This window comes from Saccopteryx leptura, chromosome 4 (assembly GCF_036850995.1).
Source record: "Saccopteryx leptura isolate mSacLep1 chromosome 4, mSacLep1_pri_phased_curated, whole genome shotgun sequence".
Lineage (NCBI taxonomy): Eukaryota > Metazoa > Chordata > Mammalia > Chiroptera > Emballonuridae > Saccopteryx > Saccopteryx leptura.
This window is the reverse complement of record NC_089506.1, coordinates 192,876,113-192,903,191: the sequence shown is the minus strand read 5'-3', so window position 1 is coordinate 192,903,191 and position 27,079 is coordinate 192,876,113. Positions and strand designations below refer to the sequence as shown.

General features: G+C 55.3%; 1 protein-coding gene across 4 annotated transcripts in view; it reads right to left on the bottom strand.

Moving 5' to 3' along the window:
- GTF2IRD1 (GTF2I repeat domain containing 1) overlaps positions 1 to 27,079 on the bottom strand; it is a 121,377-nt gene that overhangs the window by 48,470 nt on the left and 45,828 nt on the right. For 3 of the 4 annotated variants that reach the window (XM_066382424.1, XM_066382423.1, XM_066382426.1), the window contains exons 5-16: positions 26,841 to 27,024; positions 25,846 to 26,156; positions 24,710 to 24,799; positions 22,863 to 22,946; positions 18,252 to 18,435; positions 11,861 to 11,886; positions 10,376 to 10,484; positions 9,476 to 9,513; positions 8,897 to 8,977; positions 8,249 to 8,338; positions 1,505 to 1,552; positions 306 to 371 (exon numbers count right to left, since the gene is read on the bottom strand). In XM_066382424.1, coding sequence (XP_066238521.1) covers positions 306 to 371; positions 1,505 to 1,552; positions 8,249 to 8,338; positions 8,897 to 8,977; positions 9,476 to 9,513; positions 10,376 to 10,484; positions 11,861 to 11,886; positions 18,252 to 18,435; positions 22,863 to 22,946; positions 24,710 to 24,799; positions 25,846 to 26,156; positions 26,841 to 27,024 — 1,311 coding nt within the window. The remainder of the gene's footprint in view (positions 1 to 305; positions 372 to 1,504; positions 1,553 to 8,248; positions 8,339 to 8,896; positions 8,978 to 9,475; positions 9,514 to 10,375; positions 10,485 to 11,860; positions 11,887 to 18,251; positions 18,436 to 22,862; positions 22,947 to 24,709; positions 24,800 to 25,845; positions 26,157 to 26,840; positions 27,025 to 27,079) is intronic. The other variant, XM_066382425.1, reaches the window with a different exon arrangement.

The following is a 27,079-nucleotide window of genomic DNA, read 5'->3' as shown; positions in this document are numbered from 1 at the left end:
GTCCTTACAGTGGGGCTAATGACCTCTCCGGCCTGAGGCCGAGGCGGATGTGGGTGAGCATGAGCAGGCTGACTGAGGAGGCCAAGGCGTTGCGTGTCAGGGGGTGGGGTTTTCTGATAGTGACTCAGTCTCCCGAGGTGCCCCCATCCGTCTCCCAGCGAGTCCCAGCTCTCCCCCCACCCCGGCCCCTTATTCCTGTTCAGAGAGCAGCTGGGATGGAGGGTGGGGCCCAAAGTCTCTCTGAACACAGGATGGGCCGAAGGGAGGGCCAGGTTGCCCCAGACCCCGCCCAGCTCCTCGCTCACCGTATCTCGTGTTGAAGAGCAGCTCCACCTGCTTCCGCAGGGGCCGGATCACATCACCGTGGCTGTCTGAAAGGCAAAAAGCCGCCTACTGAGACTCTCCGGTGGCAGCAGCGCACTGTTTCTCTGCTCATGTCCCAGGTCTGCTGGCACCAAGATGACCCTGTGGTGGGACCTTAGAATGAAGAAGGCTGGTGTGGTGGTGGTGGCAGGTAACCTAATCCCTCAGAAACAGCACCCCAGGCCCTGGATAGAGCATGCGCCGGGTACGCTGAGGTCATGGGTTCCACCCCTCGTCAGGGCACGTATGAGAAGCAGCCAATAAGTGCATAACTTAGTGGAGCAATGAGTTGATGCTTCTCTTTCTCTCCCCCTCTGCCGTCTGGTTTCCTCTCTCTCTCTCTCTCTCTCTCAAATCAATAGAAACATTAAAAAAAAAAAAGAAAGAAAGGATACCCCAGACAGGTCTACAATTCCTGGGCTCACATGCCTGCTTGTGAAACCCAGTCTAGGGCATCACCAGGCCTGGACGGAGACCTGGAAGGTTTCGTGGGCTACACATATCATGGGCCTTGCTAGGAAGTGTCGCTCCAGACTAGGTCAGCAAGTTACTTAGTAGTGAGTCAATACTAAATCTGCACATTGCTGCCACCAGGGGCCAGTGAACTTTTGTTAGCATTTCACGGTGCCCCCCTGCCAGGCTGGGTTTGGGGAAGCTTCTCTCCTCTGACACCCACTCATTCCATGTCAGGGGCAGACACTCCTGAAACAGGCGCGTCCTCACCGTGACTCCCCTCCCGGCCCACTCTTGTTCTCCGCGGGAAGGGAATGAGCAGTGCTCCTGAGAATGAGCATGTCTGACAGACACAAAGCCAATTCTGTGCTTTCAAGCCTGAATTCTGCTTGCTCAGAAAGACTAGGCTCAGACCTCACCCTTCAGATCTTTGTGGAAAGAAGCACAATGTGTATAAAAACAAAAGAAGAAAGCCTTGTATTTCCCTGACCAGAAAGAGCTGCTGTACCTCTCATCAAGTACCTACTAGGACGTCTAGAAAACAGGTCTGAAAACCTCCCACCTGGGGCAGCCCACAGGACCCCACCCCTGAACCGGGTATGGAAGAGACAAAGGGGAGAATGAGGGGCAGGGGAGGGCAGCAGAGATGGGGCGATGGGATGAAGGTGGGAGGTTGTCAGTGCCTCACCCTCCATGGGCCTCTCCTCGGGCCGCAGGTCCTCACTGGGGCCTTTGTCTGAAAGAGAACAGAGGATGCTGGGAAGCCATGGTCATCATCTCCTTGCCCTGTGCTGCCGAAGTCAGGCCGGACAAGTGGGGAATGGCAGGCTGGTGGGTTCTGATGATGGAGCATGGCACAGTGACGCCAGATGGGATCAGGGACCTCGATTCAGTGCACCCCGCCCTCATTTTCCATGCGAGGTTCGGAGACCAGACATCCCATTTGGTAAGCACACGCTGGGGACCAGCCCCATCCTGCCAGTTCTTCCTACTCTGCACTACTTTCTGTTCCAGGCACTAAAGACACGCAGGAACAAGACAAAGCCCCGTTCTTCTAGTGAGGCGCAGACATACACATCATGCCAGATGGTGGTGATGCCATCAAGAGAAACAGAATCAGATAAGGGGACAGAGGGAGGGGCAGGTGAGGGCATGGAGCCATACCAGATCAGGTGGCCAAGGGGTGGGGCTGATGAAGTGGCACCAATAGACCCAACCTTGTTTCCAGGGCAGCAAACAGGGGAGGTGACAACAGAGGCTGCATGGGGGTTGAGGGTGTCCCCTGCTGGCGTCGGGGGTCTAAGGAGGGGAGGCTTCCTGCAGGAGAGGAACACCTGGGCTGGATCCCAGTGTCTAGGAAAAGCAATGGGGGAGGCGGGACACGGCAGCACGGGGAGGTGGATGGACCCTGGGTTTTGGCCGGAGAATGTCATGCAGTGCGGACAGTGGGAGCGAGGTGAACGGGTGTCCCTGCGAAGGGGACAGGCCTCGGCAGTGGCCTTCATTGCCGGGGCTGAGGAAGGCACCGAGGGATTTCCCACATTTGTGACAACCAGAGGGGAGCTATGACCTTGGAAGCTCGCTGGTGTCTTCACACGCAGTACCAGCCCTACAACAGCTCCCTCCTTCCAGCCCACCTGGTGCTGCTGAGCTGGGCAATGGTGGAGAGGCGGACCCCGGGTCTGCTCTTCCAGCTCGAGAGAGCACCGGGGACGAGGGAGGCTGGTCCCTCTGTCCCAGGTGCCACCCTGAGCTGAAGGCCAGGGGCTAATCCTGGGAGAGCAGTCAAAGGTCAGGGCCCTCGCACTGAGGGAAGGGTAACCTGCGCATCTGGGATCGCTAGGCAAGCCCGAGCCTTGGGGCTCAGCCTGGAAGGAGATGGAAGGTTCTGGAAGGTTTCATCTATGCAACCACCGACTTGAAAAGGTGGAGGACGAGCCCTGAGGTTCAGGCCTAAACTTTCCCCGGGGAATGGACATGCTACGGGCCGTACATACTGGGTCCACCTGACTCTGCCCGAGGAACCGGCTGCGGGAGAAGCAGCAGCAAACTGAGCCTGCGCTTAACGTCCTGAAAGCAGTTCTCAGGCAACAGTGGGGGCGACCTGGCAGACCACTGGCCCAGCTTCCTCCTCACACAGCCGCGTGAACTCAGGTGTGCGGTGAGTGGGCTCTCGTGGGCCCTCAGCGCAGCTGCCTGCCGTGGTCACACGCCCGGTAACACGACTGTACTGCCTCACACTGCTGCTCCCGCATTGCCTCCCAAATGAGCAAATGCATTCGTCTCGGGTCAAGTCTGGGGGACCCCCACTAATACGCTGGAGAGTGAGACAGACAGGAAGAGATGAGTCTGGTGGGGACAGAGGGACGAGCAGGGCCACCAGGGAGAGTTTCCCCGGGTAGGTGCCGGGGACAAGGAGCCCAGGACTGTATCTATCCTGATGCTAAACACGCGGGTGCCGGAGGAGGGGGCAGGGGAGCTCTTCCCTTTCCTGCTGCAGACTTGCGTCATTGACTTTCCACTGTGTGTGCGTAAACAGAGAACAAGCCCAGCACACAGACAACCCCTCTGACCCACAGTGGTCCTGAAAACCTCAGAATCTGCACGGTTCATCAGTTTTGCGGGCAGTGCCTTGAAAGGAGCCCTGGATGGGGAGCTGGCAAACCTGGGTTCCAGCCCCAAGGCTGGTGGCTTTGGGGCGGACTGGTATTGCCAGGCCTCAGTTTCCTGCTGTCAAACCAAGAAGGAGAAATCTTTCCAACAGAAGTGGCAACATGCTGGTCCATGGCTCCCCAACCCCCTAACGCCACCAGCCTCTAGGTCAGGGGTCCCTAAACTTTTTACACAGGGGGCCAGTTCACTGTCGCTCAGACCATTGGAGGGCCGCCACATACAGTGCTCCTCTCACTGACCACCAATGAAAGGGGTGCCCCTTCCGGAAGTGTGGCAGGGGGCCGGATAAATGGCCTCAGGGGGCCGCATGTGACCCGTGGGCCGGGCAGTAGTTTGGGACCCCCGTGGTCTCTTCCAATCCCGCTGTGAGCACAGCCAGGCGCCATGTGACCTCTCAGCAGCCAGGCCTGACGGGCAGGTCGTCCTGAGCCTCCCCATGGTCTCCATACACTGTCAAGTCTGGGCATGCCCAGCCCGTGCCTGGCAAATAACACTCTTTCTTCATTACCAAGGTTTTGAAGGCACATCACTACTGATTTTAGTACGTGAGAAAGATGAAGCACTTAACCTAACATAACTACCGTTTTGATATTTCTTTTTTTGTTGGTTCTTTTAAACCAGTGATTATGTTTTCAGCATGGCTGTGAACAGAGCACACTCATTTTGTGTCTTTTGTATTCTCCCTTGTTGCCTATTTTTAGTGGCTGCATCAGAGGGACACTGTTAACAGAGTCCCCGGTAGTTGGACTGGTTCTTTCCAATTTTTCACTGTCATCAGTAACACTGCCATGGACAGCTCTGTGCAGAAAATGTCCGTATTTCAGGCAGTTTCTTAGGACTGGATTCCTGGAATGACCAGGGGGAGCTCATTGTCATGGCTCTTCAAGCTGACAAATTTCTTTAAAAGCAATTTGTGTGGCCCTGGCCGGTTGGCTCAGTGGTAGAGCATCGGCCTGGCGTGCAGAAGTCCTGGGTTCGATTCCCAGCCAGGGCACACAGGAGAAGCGCCCATCTGCTTCTCCACCCCTCCCCCTCTCCTTCCTCTCTGTCTCTCTCTTCCTCTCCAGCAGCCGAGGCTCCATTGGAGCAAAGATGGCCTGGGCGCTGGGGATGGCTCCTTGGCCTCTGCCCCAGGCGCTAGAGTGGCTCTGGTCGCGGCAGAGCGACGCCCCGGAGGGGCAGAGCATCGCCCCCTGGTGGGCAGAGCATTGCCCTTGGTGGGTGTGCCGGGTGGATCCCAGTCGGGCGCATGTGGGAGTCTGTCTGACTGTCTCTCCCCGTTTCCAGCTTCAGAAAAAATACAAAAAAATAAAAAAAAAAACCAATTTGTGTGTTTGCATTTGCGCTGCGTGCGGACCCATTTCCCAATATGCTCAACAAAAGTTCTATCCAATTAAAAGGTGCAAAAGGGATACTTCTGTGCAAGCCCTCATTTCTCTGCGTCTGTTTATTTGCTTTGTTTACTGGCTACCTCCATCTTCAGCACGATCATCCATTGACATCGTGGTAGACACCGGCATGTACCACCAAGATCCCCACCTTGTAGCCCCAGCCGCAGAGACTGTGGTTAGCTGGCATTCTAGGGCAGTTGCCCCTTCAAGCAACACCCTTCTGTGCCAGCCCCTATCCCATTAACCAATGATGGAGGGGGTATAAAAGCCAGAACATCCCAGTTTAACTCAGAACAATTCTAGGGGGCTAGTCTGGCTCCAGAGTTCCCTGTGGGGTTGGCAGAGACAGTTGCTGGGACCGCATCATGGCTCAACCTCTCCCTCAGCCCCTCCTGCTTCCGTCCCCTCCTTTACATGGTGTGACCCCAAGGGCAGCCCCCAGGAAACATCCCCGCACATTAAACTCCACCTCAGAGTCTGCTCCCTGGGGAACACAGCCCATGACACATGTCCCTGAGCTGTGAATTCTTGTGCGTTTCAGCCCAGTGTTGTGGTCTGTCAAAGCCACAGGGAACATCCGTCTTGGGCGGACTCTCCTCTCCTTCTTGAGGCACCTGTAAATTGCAGGATCCTGATGCCTATGGTCCTTTTATCCAACTAACTGATCAATATTCCTGAAAGGACCGAGTCCTTCATGACAATAAGGAAACCCCCAGGTAAGGCTGGGGGATCCCCATGGCTCTGCTTCCCCAGCTGGCCCAGGGCCAGCCCGAGATCCTGATGTCCTCTGAGCCAACTCACCCCGCATATATGACCCACATGGGGTCCCTTCTGATGACTCACAGTCATTTATGGAGAAATCTTTCCCAGAACTGTGCCTGGGACTGGCACCCAGTCTACCTATCTGCACTTTGGGCAAACCTTTATCCTGAATTCTGTTTTGTTTTGCCAGCTCAGTTACCACCCACTGACGTCTCAAGTGCTGTGGTCGGTGGATCTTAGGTATCAGCTGCCAGGGATTCAACCAACTCATCGGCTCTGCAGGCCCTTAAATCTCCTTAATGAATGGGACTCCCACGTCCTCCTCCTTAATGAACGGGACTCCCACGTCCTCCCCAGTCCTTCCCATTTCCGGACCATCCCCCCTGACAGAGACGGAAGCCAACAAGGGGCAGAGATGTGCTGCCTCTGTCACCAGTTCACATGGCTCCACCCACCGGATCCTGCAAAAAACCTTCTTATTTATTTTTTCAGTCATTTGTTTTTGGTTATGGGGAAAATTAAAAAGTACAGAAAAGCATACAGGATATAATCACAAACACTCACGTACCCACCAGCCTAAATGAATATATGTTAGCATTTGATCGTATTTGTAACCTGATATTTTAATAAAACATAAAAATAAAGCTGTTTTTATGCTTCTAACTTTAGGTAAATGCTATGTTGTCCATATCCATCTGCACGTGCTTTTCCCACTGAATATAACAACTTTTTTTTTTTAGTGCATGCACATTTGCACGCAAGAGAGAGATAGGCAGGGGTAGACAGACAGGAAGGAGAGAGATGAGAAGCATCAACTTGTTGTGGCACCTTAGTTGTTCATTGATTGCTTTCTCATATGTGCTTTGACCAGGGGGCTTCAGCTGAGCCAGTGACCCCTTGCTCAAGCCAGCGACCTTCGGCTTTAAGCCAGCGTCCATGGGGTCATGTATATGATCCCACGCTCAAGCCAGCGACCCCACGCTCAAGCTGGTGACATCAGGGTTTTGAATCTGGGTCCTCAGCATTCCAGGTCAACACTCTATCCACTGTGCCACCTCCTGGTCAGGCAAATACTACATTTTTGAGCTCTCTTTGCAACGTCCATTTAAATGCTGCCTATTATTGTGCTTTTGCACGGTAGCCCTAAGCAATACCTGCCCACCCCTCCTTCTTCCATGAACTCCACAATAGATCTCACACACAGGGAAAGCAACAAATGCCACCCCTCTCCCTAAAGTTCCCTGGCCTGGCCCTGCAGTCCTATTACAGAGTTTTTGAAACTCCAGTCGCCTGAATACTGATAGCATTTTCTGCCATATCTATGAACCTTTCATACTATAATTTATATACTATTGAGCATTAGAATGATTCACTTTTTAAAAAACTTTACCTATAATAATTCTTTTTTTTTTTAAGATTTTATTTATTCATTATAGAGAGGAGAGAGAGAAAAAGAGAGAGGAGAGAGGAGCAGGAAGCATCAGCTCCCATATGTGCCTTGACCAGGCAAGCCCAGGGTTTTGAACCGGCAACCTCAGCGTTTCCAGGTTGACGCTTTATCCATTGCGCCACCACAGGTCAGGCCTCTTATTTTTATTATCTATAATGACATCTGTTGATAATGGTTGGAGCTGGAATTTGGGCACATGAGATACACTCAATTATTTATTTCAGTTTTGTTCCAAAAAAGAAAACAAAACGTACAGAACACCACTCCTCCTGCCTAAATGGCCCCTCTTCTCTGCAGTCTATTCTCAAACTCACAGTCAGAGTAAATACTGCTAAAATGTCCCTTGTTAGCCCCCCCACAAAGTGCTCCCATATCCTCAGAATTAAGCCCACACTCCTTCCTTGGATGTACTTGCCCTTCAAAACCTACCCCATCACCTTCCTGCCTCCCTTCCCACCTCACTTTGCTGTAGCTAACCGGACTTCCTTATGTCCACCTCAGGGCCTTTGCACATGTTGTTCCCTCTGCTGAAAAGCTCTTTCCTGATATCCACATGGCTCCCACCTGCATATCCTTCAGATCTCTGCTGAAAAGCTCTTTCCTGATATCCACATGGCTCCCGCCTACATATCCTTCAGATCTTTGCTGCAATGTCACTTTCTCAGTGAAGTCCACTCTGACCACCCAAGTCTTGTAGTAACTGTCCTCTCCTGCCCCAATACTTCACCCCCAGCTTCCTCCTGCCTGTGGGCCACCTGCACTTACCACCATCTGACTTGCTATTGGACTTACAGATATGCCCATTATCTCTCTCCCTGCACTGGGATGTCAGCCCATGAGGGGAGGGACTTTGGCCTGTTTGGTTCACTGTTCTGTCCCCAGCACCTCACATAAGATCTGGTACGTAGCAGGTACTCAGTAAATAGTTGTTGAATAAATGACCAAATTAATCCAAATGGAGGCTCCTGGGAAAGACTAGTCATCTGACTTAATATAAACCAAGGTCAGCTTCAAGCTTTCGGAAAGGAACCGAAGCTGGGCAAGGGAATCGGCCACACTCTGGTTTTTTTCTGAGAACAATCACTACCAACACTGGGTCTTCCTGACCCTCTCCCCATTACGCCCCAGGGAACTGAGTCCCCAGCCCAGTTCTTACCAGTCAGCATCTCCATCCCATAACCAGAATCTTCCGAGGGCAGGTGCCCAGGCATCGAGTCTGTCATTTCCTCAGAAGTTGGCGAAGGGTCTAGAGATAAAACTCTGAATGACAAGACAGTCCTCTGCCTGTCCGACTGTGTCAGGGTCGCTCAAAGAGCAGGGCCCTTAAGGAAGCTTCCCTAGAACTCTGGGAGAACAGCCTTAATGATCAAAGGCCAGGCGGGGGCTCAGGGGCCCGGAGCCTAGGGGTTCCCAGAGGTAACCCCACGCTGAACCTCTAGAGACCCCTTTCTCCTCACAGATGTGCAAACAGAGGCTCGGAGGTTCAGTATGCAGTCAGACTCAGGTCCTCTTGCTCCAATGACTTTTCCTCTCTTCCCTACCTCCCAAATCCCAGGGAAGCCAGGAAGGCTGGAACTAAGACCTGACTCCTGGCACACAGGGCAGATGTGGCTACAGAAGGCATATTCGATACCCTACCACCCTCAGGACCAAGCCAGAGAAATAACAGCCCTTCAGAAACAGAGGGGACAGCGCCAGTCTCATAGGGAGGGAACACGGTGGTTCTGGTAGGTCGGTCTAGGAGCCCTGTTGTGGGAGTTACTCGATTCCTACAGGTTCGGCCCTTCAGATATTTGTCCCTTACCTGGGATGGTGACTTGAATGATATCCAGCTCCTCTGGCTCAATTTTGATGGGCCTCAGCCCACCCAGCTCTCCAGAGGTTCCTGTGAGGAGGAAACAAGGGATCCAGTCAAATGCAGACATGAGCTTGGTTGAGCAAGGTGAGTCATTCCAAAACATTCTCATGTCTGTGACTTGTTAGTAGCACCCAGGAAAAGTCATATCAGCCTCCACACTACTGCCCAGACCAGGAATGGAGGGTCAGGTAGGATGTAAGACCAGTCCTGGTGTCTCCAATTTATAGAGCTGGCAACTAAGGCCACAGAGTGAAAATCACTTGTTACAGACCTACTAGGAGGCAATGGTGATACCAGAATCCAGTCTCCCAACACCCTCACAGTGTTGCCCAAATCCCACCTGCCCCGCCCACCCCACCCCCACCACCCGTGAGCTCCCAGCATGCTCTGCAACTCCCACAATGCTCTAAGGTCTGGAGGGTGAGGGGGCCAGGCTGGGCAGAGGATAATCATTTGTACTGCAGGCTCATGGTCTGAGCTGCCGGGTGGGGCAGGTGGACACTGCGGGGTCCTGCTCCTCCTCACCTGGCCCACAGTCTTCAGAGATCCCGCTCTTGTCTGACCTGCAGGAAGGAAGCCGAGAAACCACATGGCACCAGCCCAGCTTTCCCCTCTAAGCTGCCCATTCAGAGTGCACCCCTGACCATGCTCACTCCCCTGCCCACAGGATGGCCCTCTCCACAGTAAGGTCCCCAGTGCCGGGGAAAACAGTTCCCCATTGTCCCAGCCAAAAGGCTCTTACTATCCTGGGGTGAACTGTCTGGGTGTCCACCTTCCCCACCAGCTGGGAGCTCCTGAGGCCTAGCTCTGGCCATGGTGAAGCCCAATCTAGCACAGTGGGGGTTTGATTGGTGCTTTTGGGGAGGACTGAGAGCTATGGCTTGGAGGGGGCCAGGAGTCCGAGAACGGGCTTGGGAAGCAACGCTGGGCAGGGTCCCTGAGATGGATGAGTCAGTTAATTCACAGATCTTTTGGGGGGAGGTCTGGACTGGACACGAGGGTCTGGGATCCCTGGGCCCCAGGGGCCCAGAGTGTGGGAGGGAAGCACTGGTGGACGGTGACCAAGCTGTGAACTGACTATAGGGCCTTGTGGACACACAGGGCAGATGCCTGGGTGCAGGGGAAAGGCTTCTAGGACCAGGTGACACACAGCTAGTTCCTGAGGGGGGACAAGAGTTCTCCAGGTAGAGGAAAATCGGCGGTCTCTGTCCTCCTTCTCTGTCCCCCACAGCGGGGTGAAGACACACTGTATGTGTTGGGATATCTGTGTGGGATGACCCTGTGCCTATGTACGGTGTTAGGGGTTTGGGAGACACTGGGCACAGCACCCTGGACCAGCCCTAGGCCTTGCACCTCCCCACAGGTGACGCCACCTCAGCCCAGAGCGGGAGCACCCCAGGGCTAGGCGTTGGGGAGGGGCCTTACCGAGTAGTCCCCGCAAGGTCAAGAACAGCGGTACGGGAGACTTCTGCAGAGGTGTCCTCTGGTGGGCTGGCTGGCTCCAGTTTCGTGGGGTCTTTGGTAAACTTGTTTCCTGGGGGGAGAGTCAGGGAGGGATGGGGGAGATCAGGGTGAAGGCTCTCCAGCCCCCTGCCTGCAGGCCACCTAGCCAGAGGCCTCCACATGAAGCTCTTGGGCACACTCCTGGGTGTGGTCTGGCCTTGGCACCCCGTTTTGTTGTGGACTCTACGTACAGCTAAGCCAGGATAGGTCCTAGGGAAAGATGCCTCTCCCGGGGGGAGGAGTAAGAGCCACAGTGCCAGGGGAGCCCAGGGGTCTGCGAGGACCGGGCGGAAGGAAGAAGCTGCCGGAAATGACAGCCCTGCCCTCCTGTACGCTGCAGGACTGAGGGAGCCCTTGGGAAAGAGGCCGAGGCTCCCTCAAGGCCGTACCACGGGACCGTGCTCTCATTTAGTTTCCCCAGGAACCCAGAGCAAGTCACTCTCATCACACCCTTCACAGATGTGGAAACTGAGGTCCACAAAACCCCGCCCACAGTCACAGAGCTGGTGAGAGGCAGGGCCAGAACTGGGACCTGGGTACACTGCACCCTAAGACCCATGCTCTCTCTTTTTTTTTTTTTTTTTTTTGTATTTTTCTGAAGCTAGAAACGGGGAGAGACAGTCAGACAGACTCCCGCATGCGCCCGACCGGGATCCACCCGGCACGCCCACCAGGGGGCGACGCTCTGCCCCTCCGGGGCGTCACTCTGTTGCAACCAGAGCCATTCTAGCGCCTGGGGCAGAGGCCAAGGAGCTATCCCCAGCGCCCGGGCCATCTTTGCTCCAATGGAGCCTTGGCTGCGGGAGGGGAAGAGAGAGACAGAGAGGAAGGAGAGGGGGAGGGGTGGAGAAGGAGATGGGCGCCTCCCCTGTGTGCCCTGGCTGGGAATCGAACCCGGGACCTCTGCACGCCAGGCCGACACTCTACCACTGAGCCAACCGGCCAGGGCCTGACCCATTCTCTCTTATTTAACCAGGCAGAGAGCCGGTCTCCTCCTGAGAGGCGTGCTGCCCACTGGTTATCGCCCAGACTTGGGGCTACATGCCTGAGTGTGCAGCCAGGTGCACTAGCTGGGCTTTGGAGAAAAGGAAAAAAAAAAACCCACACTTTATAGGACTGCTGAAAACTCAATTGAAATTAAGTATTCTAACAGCTTAGAAGAGTACCTGGCATATTCATACTCAGCAAACATTACCTTTATTACTCCGTTCAGGGTATCCCAAACCTTGGGGGCTTGTCTGCAACTGGGAGCTGGGGCCCTAGGAGCTGGGGCCCTGTCTGCCCCGCGATGCAGAAGCCACACCCAAGACCCCTCTCTGTCCCAAGATCTAGTATAATGGCAGCTCAAGCACTCTTGGGGGATATCAGCTTGGTGTTTCAGAAAGATAAGATGGTACCCGTACATACCTGTGAAGATTCGCTCATCAAACATCCTGGAGAGAGAGGAGAGACAGGCATGAGAGTGATGCAGGCCCAAGGGCTCCCCCGGGCTCAGGGAGCCGGCCTCCAGGTCTCCTCCATGGTGGTCACTTGAGTCACATGCATGGCTGTAGCTGCAGACCTGGACCCCAGGCTGGCCACATGTGGACAGGAGATGGCATTGTCCAGAACAGCTGGATGGATACCCCAAAACAGCCACATATCCCATACCATCTCTCTTCAGCCAGGGAAGGAGTGGGCAAGCCCCAGAGTGGTCCTGGAGGGTCCCAACCTGCTCATCATGATGCCCCATGCCCCAAGGAGCCTCCTCTTGCCCAGAGCTTTGCTTGGCCACGGGTGATAGATGCCCCACACCTCTTTCCCACCAGGGCCCCACAGGCGTTTACCACCTATGTCTCAGGGACAGTCATGGGGAGGGACCCTGCTCCCAAGAGGCTCTCTGTTGATGTACAAGCCAGGCCTGTCATCAGATCATAGACATGCAAGATGGCACATGGAACCCCTCACATGTGTCTCAGAAGCCAAGGGGGGCCACGTGGGAAGGGAGTTGGAAAAAACTTCAGCAGGAGGGGATGGTAAGCTCAGGTGGGATGGCCGAAAGGTTCTCCAGGTAAACGAGCAGGGGAGGGCGAGGGCTCCACCTGGCTGGCCGGTGCAGAGGCACATGGTCTCTACCCTGTGGGCAATGCAGAACCCCTGAGGGGCGTGGCACTCTCAGATCACTCCATCATCACACAGAGGATGGACTAGAGGGGGCGGCCATGCAGAGACCCCTGAGCCATACTGGTGAGACACCTGGAAACCAGGCCAGAAAAATGAGGGTGGAGGACAGGTGGGCAAGAGAGCTAGGGTTACTCGCCCACGCACCTCCAGCCCTGGTCCTCTGTTCTGCCCCCAGCTCCATCTAGGGCGATAGTCGGCGGTCTGGAGAACCTTGGGCAGCTGGTCTGGGGGCCTGCAGTGAAGCTTGTGTGCCAGGGAATGGCTGAACAAGGGGACAGGGCCTTGGTCATTGAACCCAGGCTGCAGAGGTGACATGGGACAAATGAAGGGGTGTCTGAGTCCGCATACAAGGGGGTAATGCTTAAGGCTAGCCCAGCAGAAAATTCAAACAGATGCAAAAATGTCAGTGACAGGAGGTGAGGCCTGGGTTGCCAGGGCACCACAAGCATGACTTGACCTCAACTGTGACTTTCCATTCTCATTCTGAGAGGCCCCTGGTCCTCCCACTGCTCCTGGAGGCCCACACTCATCTGGGTGCCACAAGGCGGAGAAGCAGCCAGAGGAATCCTGGAGAAAAGCGGCTTCCTTTCCCAGCCCGGCTTCCTTCCCCAACCCGGCTTCCTTCCCAGCCCGGCTTCCTTCCCCAACCCGGCTTCCTTCCCCAGCCCGGCTTCCTTCCTTCCCAGCCGGGCTTCCTTCCTTCCCAGCCCGGCTTCCTTCCTTCCCAGCCCGGCTTCCTTCCTTCCCCAGCCGGGCTTCCTTCCTTCCCAGCCGGGCTTCCTTCCTTCCCCAGCCCGGCTTCCTTCCTTCCCCAGCCCGGCTTCCTTCCTTCCCCAGCCCGGCTTCCTTCCTTCCCAGCCCGGCTTCCTTCCCAGCCCGGCTTCCTTCCTTCCCCAGCCCGGCTTCCTTCCTTCCCCGGCCCGGCTTCCTTCCTTCCCCGGCCCGGCTTCCTTCCTTCCCAGCCCGGCTTCCTTCCCCAGCCCGGCTTCCTTCCTTCCCAGCTGGCTTCCTTCCCCGGCCCGGCTTCCTTCCTTCCCCGGCCGGGCTTCCTTCCTTCCCAGCCCGGCTTCCTTCCTTCCCCAGCCCGGCTTCCTTCCTTCCCAGCCGGGCTTCCTTCCTTCCCAGCCGGGCTTCCTTCCTTCCCCAGCCCGGCTTCCTTCCTTCCCAGCCCGGCTTCCTTCCTTCCCAGCCGGGCTTCCTCTCCCAGCCGGGCTTCCTTCCCAGCCGGGCTTCCTTCCCCAGCCCGGCTTCCTTCCCAGCCCGGCTTCCTTCCCCAGCCGGGCTTCCTTCCCAGCCGGGCTTCCTTCCCCAGCCGGGCTTCCTTCCCAGCCGGGCTTCCTTCCCCAGCCCGGCTTCCTTCCCAGCCGGGCTTCCTTCCCCAGCCCGGCTTCCTTCCCCAGCCGGGCTTCCTTCCCCAGCCCGGCTTCCTTCCCAGCCCGGCTTCCTTCCCCAGCCCGGCTTCCTTCCCAGCCGGGCTTCCTTCCCCAGCCCGGCTTCCTTCCCCAGCCCGGCTTCCTTCCCAGCCCGGCTTCCTTCCCCAGCCCGGCTTCCTTCCCAGCCGGGCTTCCTTCCCCAGCCCGGCTTCCTTCCCCAGCCCGGCTTCCTTCCCCAGCCCGGCTTCGGCTGCCTGTATTGCCTGTGGTTTTATTATTTATGGTTTTAGTTATTTATCGGGGGGCACAGGGATAGGGAGCTCGCACAGTTCCCCGGTGCATTTCGGGGGAGCTGATGGAGAAGGTCTGATGGTGGTTCCGGGACTGTGACAGACATTTTTATGGGCTGCCCAGCCTGAAGGCACGTTTGACAGGCATGGACCATGGACTGCTCAGTCTTCCAGGGCACACGCCATAGTCCTAGGACCCCGTCAGACCCTTTCCCTCCTAAGTTCTGCCTTTGGGAGAACTGCCATTGTCAGCCTCTTTTTGTGAACCTGGATGCCTTCCCTAGAGGCTTATGTCCTGGAGGGACAGGAAATTTGGAGGCCAGAGTTCGGCACAAGTGTGGGTCTGGGGGCCAGGGAGCCCTCTCCCACCAGTAACAAGACTCCCAGGCCCTATGCAGGGGCTTCTTCCTTCGGTAGAAGAGCACCCTAACCAAGCCCCACCCTGCAAACACCTGAGTCAAGGCAGAGACTCCACCTTCTGCCTGCTTCCAAAGTCCCTTTGACTCCTGACCCACGTCTGCTAGAATGAGCTCAGCTGCTCCACAGGTGAGGTTGGGGTGTGCAGTAGTGGGAAATGTACAGAGGGCTCAGGATGGAGCAGCCACTGTTATAAGCCCTTGACTCGCAGCCAGTCATTTAGCCTCCAATCAGCACTACATGGCATGGATAACCACTGGCCCCATTTTCCAGATGAGGAAAGTGAGGCACAGAGCAGTCAAGTAATTTGTCCTAGGACACAAAGCTGGGAAATGGTAGGGGCAGGGTAAGAACCCAGGCCATCAGTGCCGATGTGCTTAACTACTTTATACGTGAGGGAGGTGAAGTGAAGAAAAAGGACTCATGGCCCTGGCCGGAGAGTTCGACTGGTTAGAGCACCATCCTGATGCACAAAGGTGCGGGTTTGATTCCTGGTCAGGAACAGATGGATGTTTCTGTCTCTCTCTCTCTCTTTCTTCCTTCCTCTCTAAAATAAATAATAAGTAAATTTAAAAAAATAATTCAAAGCAGCATTTAAAAAGAAGAAGAAAACGGACTTGTGTTTATTGAGCATCTATTACATGTCAGATGTATCATGTCCACTTCCTCGGTTTATGTTGAAGGAAACCTGGGAATCATTGTCCCTATTTTTAAAGATGAGCAAACTGAGGCTCAGAAGACGAGTTACTATTCAAGGTTATCAAGATGTGAATGGCTTCAAGCCCAGTAACCTGATGTCAAAGCCTCCTTCTCCAGGAAGCCCCACAGGTTTGCTGCTTAAATGCTATCGAGTCTATACCTAGGAACATATTTTAAAGTGCCCTGGATTCATCACAGGTATGACTCCCACCCCCATGATAGGCAGTAGCCTCTGGGGGCAGTTGGGATCTGTGCTTGCTGTTTCATAAAGTCTTCATGAGAGTCCAGTGAAGGATTGGACCTGTAGGAGGCGCTCACACATAATAGTGAAGAATTAAATGTGGATGGATAAAGATGAAATACTATGGTCAAGCACATAAGGGGACACTAGGATGTCCATATTGCTGTCTTCTCTCCTATCCCCTACCGGGAATCAACTGAAGAAAACGAACTCAGGCAGCAGCAAGAGAGATTTAAGCTAGACAACAATAGGCACTACCTGATGATTGATTAAATTCACCTCCAGAATCATTTATCAAGTGGGCCCTACAGCAGGGGTTGTAAAAGCACAAGAGACAGCTCAGATGCAGACACAGGCAAGGCGACGAGTGTGCTAATGGGGCAAAGCGAAAGCAAGCCTGGAAAGACAGACAGGTGGGATGCTGGTCCAGATGGAGGGAAGGACTTCAGCAAAGGACCGGAGGCAGGAGTTCCTGGGTGTGGGAAGGCAGAGCAGCAAGAGGTCCCGGTGGCTGCCAACAGGCCAGGGAGGATGCTCTGCACCCTCAGGGCCAGAGGCAGTGAAAGTTCCGAGCGGGAGACCCACACCGTCAGGACCTGACTTCCAGAACCATCTCCCAGAGGCATCGAGAAGCCCACCCTCCGCCCCGGCCACTTGTCTTAGCCTCTCATCTCTGCCTCGGCCTCTAACATGGGATCCCAGGGGCCGCCTGGGCCCTCTCCTCTTCTCGCCTCTACTTCTCTCTCCTCCCCATGGTCCCTTCCTTGCCCATGCTGACAATGCTCAGACTTCTATCTCTAACCCAGGCCCCTCTCCAGAGCTTCTGACATCTCAGCTTGGCCTCTGAGAATTCTATCTCCTGAGCTTCCCTGAGTTAACGTGTCCAAAATGAACTCACTCAGAAACATGGGGGTGATCCTTGCCTCCCGGCTCCCCTCCCCGCTCCCACATTCCATCCACCAGCAAACCGCATCCCAACTGAGACTCTCTCCCAGGTCTGGCTCCTGTCTCCGTCCGCTCGCCACACTGGCCTGGCTCACTGCGGCGGCCTCCCTTCGCGTCTCCCCACCTCTGCACCAGTCTCCTCAGCCTGCTCTTCCCCAGCAGCCCGGCGGCCGTCAGACCCTGGCTCTGGCCTCCAGCAACCCAGCAGGGGTTCCGCCCACTGTTCCAGAACGATCCTCAGCCTTTGCTCACGGCCTGCCCTCCAGGTCGCCCGAGGCTGCTCGCTGAGGCAAACCCTCCTGTCCAAACACGGTGCCCCGCTCCACGTGGCCCCTTCTCCAACTCCCAGCTCTGGCTTAACAAAGGGGGACCTTCTCTCAGAGGCCCCCTGACCACCCTAAAAAGGTCCCCCCGCCCATTTCTTTCTCCCATGGCCCTCTTTATTCCCTAAGCTCTAAGAAGTCGGAAGGCATGAGCCCCATTTGGATAGGCAGGCATGCGTTCCTTCACTCCACAGGCACATATCTGACATCCACTGCATAGCAAGGACCACTATGGTCCCTGGGGACTCAGCCATGAGCCAAACACAGCCCTGTCCGCAGTCCCTGCTTCCTTTACATCAGGGGTCCCAAACTTTTTACACAGGGGGCCAGTTCACTGTCCCTCAGACCATTGGAGGGCCGGACTATAAAAAAAAAACTATGAACAAATCCCTATGCAAACTGCACATATCTTATTTTAAAGTAAAAAAACAAAACGGGAACAAATATAACATTTAAAATAAAGAACAAGTAAATTTAAATCAACAAACTGACCAGTATTTCAATGGGAACTATGCTCCTCTCACTGACCACCAATGAAAGAGGTGCCCCTTCTGGAAATGTGGTGGGGGCCAGATAAATGGCCTCAGGGGGCCGCATGTGGCCCGCGGGCCGTAGTTTGGGGACCCCTGCTTTACAGTCTAGTGGCAACAAACAAGTGAGCAGGCACATGAGAACATGAACGCACTGGGAACACTCCGGAACAGATACCTGGAAAGGGATCAGTGCAGCGCTGCCTGCAGGCAGGGCTTCGGGCCACCCCGCCATCTCTAACCATTTAGGAGGGAGCATCCAGAAGTCTGGGCATTGCCTAGAACTACAGGTGCGGGCTTGGTGGTGAGTCCAGGCAGCTGTGGGGGCAACTTCTCTGCCAGCTATGAGGGCCAACACCCTCCCCAGGGAGGAGGAGGCCGAACAGCTGTTAGGTTAAGGAGCCTGAATTTTCTTTTTTTTAATTTTATTTTATTTTATTTTATTTTATTTTTCATTTTTCTGAAGCTGGAAACGGGGAGAGACAGTCAGACAGACTCCCGCATGCGCCCGACCGGGATCCACCCAGCACGCCCACCATGGGGCGATGCTCTGCCCACCAGGGGGCGATGCTCTGCCCATCCTGGGCGTCGCCATATTGTGACCAGAGCCACTCTAGCGCCTGAGAGGAGCCTGAATTTTCTTGCAGGTCTGCCTGATTCTCTCTGTTGAGTCAGAGAACCCTTTCATTCACCCCTGCCCCACTGCTGCCTCCCTGGGCTCCTGCCTCATGCCTGCTGCTTCCTCTGCCCAGCCCTCACCTCCCAGTACCCCGAACCCAGCCTGGAGCCATGGCCACGGCCCCTGTCACCACCGTACCTCTTAATGATGAAGTGGATGCTGTGCCGCTCCTCCAGGATGCGCTTCAGCTTGGGGACCCCGTAGGTGCAGGGGCGCTTGAAGGGGATCTTGTCCGGGATGCCCACGATCTCCACAGCCTCTGGGTCGCAGGCGATCTTCCTATAGGGGACGGGGACCATGTGGTCCAGGCCCAAGGCTTCCGCTGGAAGGGCAATGGCAAGGCTGAGTGCAAGTTGGAGGCTGCAGGACACGCAAGGCCCCAGGGCCACGGTCACCATCATCTCCCACCTCCCTGGCATCTCTCACAAGAAAATGTCCACAGGCTCCACCTCACTCAGCGACGGACAAAGTCCTACCTGGGTGTGGGGTGGGAGGGGGTTAGAAGAGGGTATAGAAGGGATACTACACTTGATCTTAGCCAAAAGGCCGAGCAGCGATAGAGAAGGGATAAAGGACGATAAAAAAAGATCTGACTCGGGGTGGTGAACACACAGCACAGCGTACAGATTGATGATGTGTTGCAGAATTGTGCACCTGAAACCTGTATAATTTTGTTAACCAGTATCCCCTAATAAATTCAATAAAAAGAAAAAAAATAAAACAAAGTCCCACCTGGGCCTATGAGGCCTGATGTGACCAGGACCCCATCAACTCTAACCTTATTTCCCTCCATACTCGCTCACCCTGGTCTCTCTGACCCGTTTGTTGCTTCCTTACAACACCAGGCATACACCCACCCCAGGGCCTTTGCTCTTGCTCTACCATCCACTCAGATACTTTCCTCCCAGATAATCATATGCCCTCCTCTCTCCTTTTCTCTAAGCATCTACTCAAATGTCACCTCATCGGCCTAGAACAGCCCCCTCCACCTCTCCCTACTCCACCCTCTTTTTTTTTTAAGTGAGAGGAAAGGAGATAGAGACAGACTCCCACATGTGCCCCAACCGAGATCCACCCATCAACCCGTCTGGGGCTGATGCTCCAATCAGTCTAACTATCCTCAGCGCCTGAAGCCAACACTGAACCAACCACTGGTTTTTTTTTTTGTATTTTTCTGAAGCTGGAAACAGGGAGAGACAGTCAGACAGACTCCCGCATGCGCCCCACCGGGATCCACCCGGCACGACGCTAGGGGCGACGCTCTGCCCACTAGGGGCGACGCTTTGCCCACTAGGGGGCGATGCTCTGCCCCTCCGGGGTGTTGCCCTGCCGCGACCAGAGCCACTCTAGCGCCCGGGGCAGAGGCCAAGGAGCCATCCCCAGCGCCCGGGCCATCTTTGCTCCAATGGAGCCTCGGCTGCGGGAGGGGAAGAGAGAGACAGAGAGGAAGGAGGGGGAGGGGGTGGAGAAGCAAATGGGCGCCTCTCCTATGTGCCCTGGCTGGAATCGAACCCGGGTCCCCCGCACGCCAGGCCGACACTCTACCGCTGAGCCAACCGGCCAGGGCCCAAGCACTGGTTTTTCAGTGCCTAGGGCTGACACTCAAACCAATCAGCCCACTGGCTGTGGGAGGGGAAGAAAGCAAGAAAAGAGGGGAGAGAGGGAAAGAGAAGCAGATGGTTGCTTCTCATGTGTGCCCTGACCAGGGATCAATCCTGGGATGTCTGCACGCCAGGCCGATGTTCTATCCACTGAGCCAACCAGCCAGGACCCTGCTTTGCTTTTCATTCTAAGTTTATCACCCTGACATTACATTCTCATCTATACATTGGTTTACTGTCTAGAACCTAAGCTCCACAGGCTCAGGGGTGTCATGTCTGGGATCTAGATAGGGCTGGCACATTGCAGCTGCTTCTTGCCTATTCAGTGAGTGAATGAATGGCTCCAGGAAGCTCCCAGGCTCCAGGTAGCTCTTGGCAGGATGCCACTGGCCACAGAGATGTGCTTTTCCTCCAGGGCGAGGTCCAGCACCCCTCTCACTCTTCAGTGACATACACGAGATGCAGGCCGGAAGCTGACAGCTTTGTGGACAGCAATGCAGAAAGAATCCAGGCTCATGAGTGCTTGCTTGTTCTTTTCTTCCAGATGATTAGGTTTTGTCTCGTGCATTTCAGTTATTCACTTATACCCCAGCTCCACATTTATTCATCCACTCACCAAACACGATTTGAGCACCTACTGTGTGCTTGATAGCACTTTAATGGCTCCCTGTTCTTTTCCCCAAGGCCTGGGAAGTCTCACAAGCTGAGCTGGGCTGAGTATCCACTCTTGCTGTATCACTCTGATCTCTCCCAGGAGTCCCATAGACCCTCATATTCCCCAGGCTCCTCCCTATCCTGGCCTCGTCTGTGTCCTGACAAGTATTGGCCCTGAGCTGGACCACCCTCCGGCGATGCCCTGACCTGGGTAGAGCAGGGCCGTCAGGGGGCCTCCCTGGGATGCGGCTGACACTGTTTTTCTGTTGATGCAGCCCAGGTCTGCGTTGGCAGCCAGATCCCACTGTGAAGTCACATTTAACTCATTGTGTCAAATTAAACCCTGAAAATCTCAACAACTGTCAAACCATTACTTCTCCTTCCCCCCACCTCCAGCATCACCACCACGCCCCAGCCCCAGCCCCAGCCCTTGGGTGAAGGGTTCCTCGAGTCTGTGATTTCATCTCCACTTGGGTTCATCAGATGCACTGGGCCTGTCTTTCCAGCAGCACCGAGATCCAGTGCACAGAGGCAGGACCCCACTCAGCCCCCAGCTGCAGCAGGGCTGGGAAGAGAACCAGGCCACCATGCACAATCCTACATCCTTCCCCAGTCTCAACTTCTTCCCAGGTGACAGTGTCCTTGAGGCTTCCTGAGGGCGGCCCCTCACATTTGCTTTTTTCCCCTCTGCACCCCCAGCCCCAGAACCTCACCCAGAATTGGTGGCTGAAAGGGCAGAACCAGGAGCAGAATCTGTTCATCCAGGTCTGCAGGATACCTCAGTTTGCCAAACGTCCTCACCCAGGGGGCCCCCTAATTCTTACGGAGAACCTCCTTCTCCCCCCCCAGGGCAGCTGAAGAAGCTGACAGGAGACAAGACCTGAACCATTCTGAGCCTAATACTCCTCCTTGGATTAGGCCGTGGGGCCCAGGTGCTGATGTCTAGAAAAGGTTCCACATTCCAGAAACATCAAGGGCTCACAACAGGCCAGAAGACTGGTGGCTGCATGCCAGCCAGGCTGGGGCAGAGCCCTCTCCACCTCCCTCCCCTTGCATCCCATCCAGTTCACAGCAGCCTGGGGCCTGGAGGACTCAGGTGCAGACATCCCTTCAATACAGCAAAACGGGGAAAGGGGGCAGAGTGGGTGGGCCAGGGTGACCACATCAAAGGCACCCAGCCTACCCCAGACTCCTCACGATGGCCTCGAGGGCTTTGCTTAGCCTCACGCCAACCTGGAACTGCCAAGCCCACATGCCCAGGCTTCTTCAGCCTGGATCAAAGGGCACTTCCTCCATGAAGCCACCCATGACTTCCCAAGCTGGTTGAGAACTCTCCTTCCTTTGAGCTGTCCCCTCTTTCTGAGGGCTCCCATCCCTGTTCGCTGCCACATACTCAAGTGTGCGTGACTGCATACCACTGCCTGCTACTGAAGACACGTCTTCAGACCACTGCTGAAGCACCCTGACACCAGAGTTGGCCCGGGAGCCTGGCACAAGGTGGGGGGCTCAAAATGCATGACTGGTAAGTGAGCGAATCAGTGATTGTGTGTGGAGAAAAAAGAAAGGAGGAAAGCAAGACTGATATGTGACAGAATGAATATGTATGTGATCTTCAACTCTGGTTCCTGAAACAAGGGCTCATAAAACCCTTGTAATTTCCCGACAGGGGTGAGAAGGGCATCTTTTGTTATTCATAACATGCCCCTTTCAATCATATCTGACAGGGCTTTGGGAGCCCACCTAGCCCAGGGTTTGTTTTTTTTTTAATAGGGACAGAGAGAGAGTCAGAGAGAGGGATAGACAGGAATAGACAGACAGGAACGAAGAGATGAGAAGCATCAATCATTAGTTTTTCGTTGCACATGGCGACACCTTAGTTGTTCATTGATTGCTTTCTCATATGTGCCTTGACTGTGGGCCTTCAGCAGACCGAGTAACCCCTTGCTCGAGCTAGCGACCTTGGGTCCAAGCTGGAGAGCTTTTGCTCAAACCAGATGAGCCCGCACTTAAGCTGGCGACCTTGGGGTCTCAAACCTGAGACCTCTGCATCCCAGTCTGACGCTCTTATCCACTGCGCCACCGCCTGGTCAGGCAAGTCTTGCAGAACAAGTAGAAGTTTGCCCCCAAAAGATGCAAAAGGAGTGCCAGGCAGAGGGCAGAGCACAGGCAAAGGTGAGGAGTGGTGCTTTGTGAGGGGTCGGCAGGTGAGTGAGGGCAGCGGCCATTTGTCCCTGCCCAGCCTGTCCCCAAGCTGCCTGCCGTCCACAGGTGAGTCAAGGTCGGGCTCTGCCATCAGTCCCACCCCCCGGGAGAATCTAGAAGGGAAATATTGACACAACCACCCCCTACCCAGACAGGAGATGACATTAGCGCTGATGGCATGCAGGTGTCAGCATATGGCTCCCGCTGTCATGTTAGGGAACACAAGTGACTGCCACGTAATGAGATGCTCATCACGCTGCTGGGGCCACACAGTGGGCCGCCGCCCACTCACCATATCTGCTGTTAAACAGGATCTGCACGCACTCCCGGAGTGTGTTGATGTCCTCGGTTTCCTTTATGAAGGCGTCCCACTTCTCTATCAAAACACAGGAGGTACAAATGAGGGCCAGTCCAAGACATGAGCCCGCGGCCTGGCGACCCCGCGAGGAGCCGCCCTCCCCACCCTGTTCTTGGCTCGGCTGTGCCCTGTAGACAGCCACACTCCCTCCATGGCCCCGGGGGCCCTGGGCTTTCCCCTCCAGAGCTCGGGAACCAGCGTCAGCCCTTCCGCCCTCCCCACCCCGTTCCCGGCTCGGCTGTGCCCTATAGACAGCCACACTCCCTCCATGGCCCCGGGGGCCCTGGGCTTTCCCCTCCACAGCCCGGGAACCAGCGTCAGCGCTTCCGCCCTTCCCCACCGCGGACCCTGATGCCCAGCCTCCTCGAGGAAGCAGCCCACACAAACCCAGAATGCTCCTGATGGTCTTCTCACCTGCTCTCTCCTCTGGCCTCTGCCTACCCCCATGGGCAACAGATACTGTGCCCCTCCTGCCCAGACAGGTAGGAGGTTGGGAGGATGCTCCCTCCGAGTGAGGAGAGGCTGAGTCCTGACCTTGACCTCGTGCCTCATATATCTGGGGTCTCACCCAGCCTTGGCCTTGCTGGCTTCCCCCAAATCCTCAGCCCTCCTAGTTTAGCCTCTGCCTCAAATTACTATGAATAACAAGAATGATCATTGGTCATTGTAATTATAAAGTAACATCTTTATTAAGTACTTATCTGTGCTAAGCACTTTGTATACACACACACACACACACAATCCTATTTAATACCTCATGACAACCTTTAAGCACAGATATTTCTACTTTTCAGATGGGAAAACCGAGGCTCATAGAGACTCAGTACCTTGCCTGAGATCACCCAGCTCGTACCTAGTGAAATTCTATCCCAACTCGTACCTCTTGCCCACCATGGCCTTCCACAATGCTGTTTGATCTGGGTATCCATGTTCCTTCCCTGCCAGGGACAGACCTTGTTTGGGGCAATGGAGTCTTCACCTCATCCCAGGGGACTAGGCTTTCTAAAAAGAGCCTCTCATTGGAGGTGAGGGCTGAGATCCCCACAAGGCAAACTGCTAGAAAGTCCTACTGCATCCCTTTCTAGTCTAAATGAATCCAAATTCTCCTGCTCTCAGTTCTCTGTGAGGTACTTTCAAATCTGTCCACATTGTTTTGATACTCCTTATTTCAAGAGGCGGAGCTTAATTCCTCTCTCTCTCCTTTTGAGTACAAAGTGGATCAAGCTTCTGGCTTCTAACGGGGAGAATATGGCAGAAGCGACAGTGACTTCCGAGGCTAGTTCATAAAAGACATGTGGCTTCCTCCTTCCTCTCTCTGGGATCCCTAGCTTCAGGAAACCAGCTGCCATCGTGTGAGGACACTCAAGCAGCCCTGTAGAGACCCATGTAGTAAGAACAGGTCTCCTGCCACCAGCAACACCACTGAGCTTTGAAGCGGGCCCTCCAGGCCCAGGCAAGCCTTCAGATGATCATGGCTACAGCCGACAACTTGATGACCACCTCATGAGAACGCCTGAGCCGGAACACCCAGATGAGCTGCTCCTGAATTCCTGTCCTACAGACACTGTGAGACATAAATGCTTGTTGGTTTCAGCTAAGTTTCGGGGCAATTTGTTATGCCGTGATACATAACTATTATGCTCTAATTTTACTCACAAAGTGCAGAGCTGCCCCTCCTTTCTCTCAGGAGCGGCCAGTAGACACATTTCCATCTCATCCAGCACCACCCGCAGCCCTAGAGCCCCACTCTGGGCAGGGTGCCGCCACGGGGACCGTCCTACCTGACTTGTCATGAACAATGGAGAAGAGGATGCGCTTAGAGGCGTGGACGTTCTGAATGAGAGGCCCACCGGGCCTGGTGGGCTTCTGTCCTGGACAAGGAAGAGGAAAGGCACAGGTTCGAGGTGGGCCCCAACAGGGGTCCCCAGATCCGGCTCTCTGCACAGGCACTGGCTCTGGCTAACAGTCTCATCTAACACAAATACCCTGACCTGAGTCCTACGACAATGAACGCTAGGCAAGTTCCCTAAGCAGAAGCCTGAGACATTTTTAACAGAGTGTGCAATCCAAATGGCAGATCTGGGAGGGCAGGATATCTGAGGTCACCTTTTATAGGTGGGGACACTTGTTTCGGGCATGTAAGTCCCACCCCCCTGCTCAGCTCACACATTTGTATGGGCGGGGGGGAGGTCATCCTTTTTTTCTCCTTCTCATAACAACAACACTAAATATAACTTATAAGCACCTACTATGTGCCAAGCTTTGGATATGTTTTAATACAGCAGTTTTTAAACTCCAGTGTTCACTGGAACCAGCTGGTAGATGTATCAATTCACAGAGAGCTGGGCTCCACCCCCAAAGGTTCAGACTCAGCCGGACTTTGGTGTGGCCTGAGAATGTGCATTTCTAACATGCTCTGTCATTTAATCATGATAACAATGCCATGAAGTAGTAGGTACTACTAGCATCTCCATTTTATAGATAAGGAAACTGAGGCTCACAGAGACAGAGATATGCCCCAGCACACTTAACCACTAAGTAGCAAAGCCAGGAAAGGAACACAGGTCTCTCCTACTCAGCTGTTCCTTCTCTAATGCTTCCAGTAACCCTAATGCAGTGTGTAGACAGTTAGTTGGTGTTTATTAAATGCATGGGACCGATCACACGTTTTCCAGGCTCCTGATCCTCTCGGTGTCTCTTGGTCCCAGGCCAAGGACACGGTTCACAGAGGGCTGAGTGAAGGCCTGGTGTCTGAGTCTAATACGCTACAATACCATCTGTCCTGCCCCAGACCCTTGCCCCAACATTCTTCCTTCAGTTTGGGAAGGGCCTGAGCACCCTGACTTGCCCTGGAGGGTGCCCTGCATGAGTGACCTCTGTCCCACCCCCAGACTTGGGGGTCCCAGCAGCAGCTTACCACAGCAATCAGGGAAGTCTTGGGCGGTGGGAGTCTTAGACTCGGGCCCGGGCCGGCTGAGGCCCAGGTCGCTGGGGGCAAGTGGGCAGGCGGGAACCTCCTGCTTGAGCTCTCTCATGCCGTGGTTGGGGAGGGCGGTGCTGTACAGGAAGCTGGCCACGGAGGAGGAGGTGGCGGTGGGGGGCAGCTCCTGGGGTGGCCCTTTGGGGGCCTGGCCATGAAGGCCACAGTCCCGAGACCCCTTGGCTATCAGGGAGACACCGTTTAGCTCCACCAGGGCCTTTGAATCCTGCCCTCCATCCTCAAGTGACCTGGGTAAAGGACAGAAGGACAGAGGTGACTTCGTACAACCGTCCTGCCAGCTGCACCTCTTCCTCCGTAGCCCCTCAGACCTCCCTCCGCAGAACCAGGCAGCCTATGAGGTAGGCAGGACAGGCACCACTCGCCACTCATAGGTGACAGTGCAGGCCTGGGGTGGGACGGGACGTGCCTGGGCCCCGCTCTCAGCCTCTGTGCCCCAGTCCACCCACTGGGTCCTCCCAGCCACAGTCACTCACTTCCCGCCTCCCTTCGTTACCTCTCCCTCCCAGCTGGTGTGTGAACGGGGCCAGAGCACTGAGGGCCCTCAGGCTGGCTTCCCACCTCCATCCACACTTTTGCCCGGTCTGTTCCTGACACCTACAGCGCTGCTGGTGCTATTTTTTCCCCAACCAAGTCTCTTTCAGCCTCTTTGCAACACAGAGGTCCCCTGGGAGGATCCCCTGGGAGGACCTCTGTGATTCGATGCCCGGCTCGGATCACACTCCACGACAGGGCTTCTTTCTGCCTCGCTTCCACCACCAGAGGCCCCCGCTGGTGTCTGAGGCCCTGGGTAATGGCCCCGGGTGGCTGAGCCAGCAGGCAGGCAGGTCACCCCCAGCCTTGCCCGGCCCGGCCTGGCCCTGTGGTCCGGCCACCAGCCCCTGGCCCACTCCCCGGCCGGCTGCCTCACTCACCTCTTGAGCTTGAAGCGGATGCGGTGGCTGTGCTCCAGAATGGCCATGAGGGCCTTGGGGTCGTACTCGGCCGGCCTACGGAAGGTCAGGCCCTCGGGCAGCCCCTGCACCGCAAGCAGCCCCGGCTCCCTGAGTAGCCTCTCGTAGGGCAGTGGCACCACGCTGGCCCTTCCCAGGGCCTCGCCTGTGGGGGGAGGGCGTCGAGGAGAGGGCCTAGTATGAGAGGGCAGCCAGGAGGC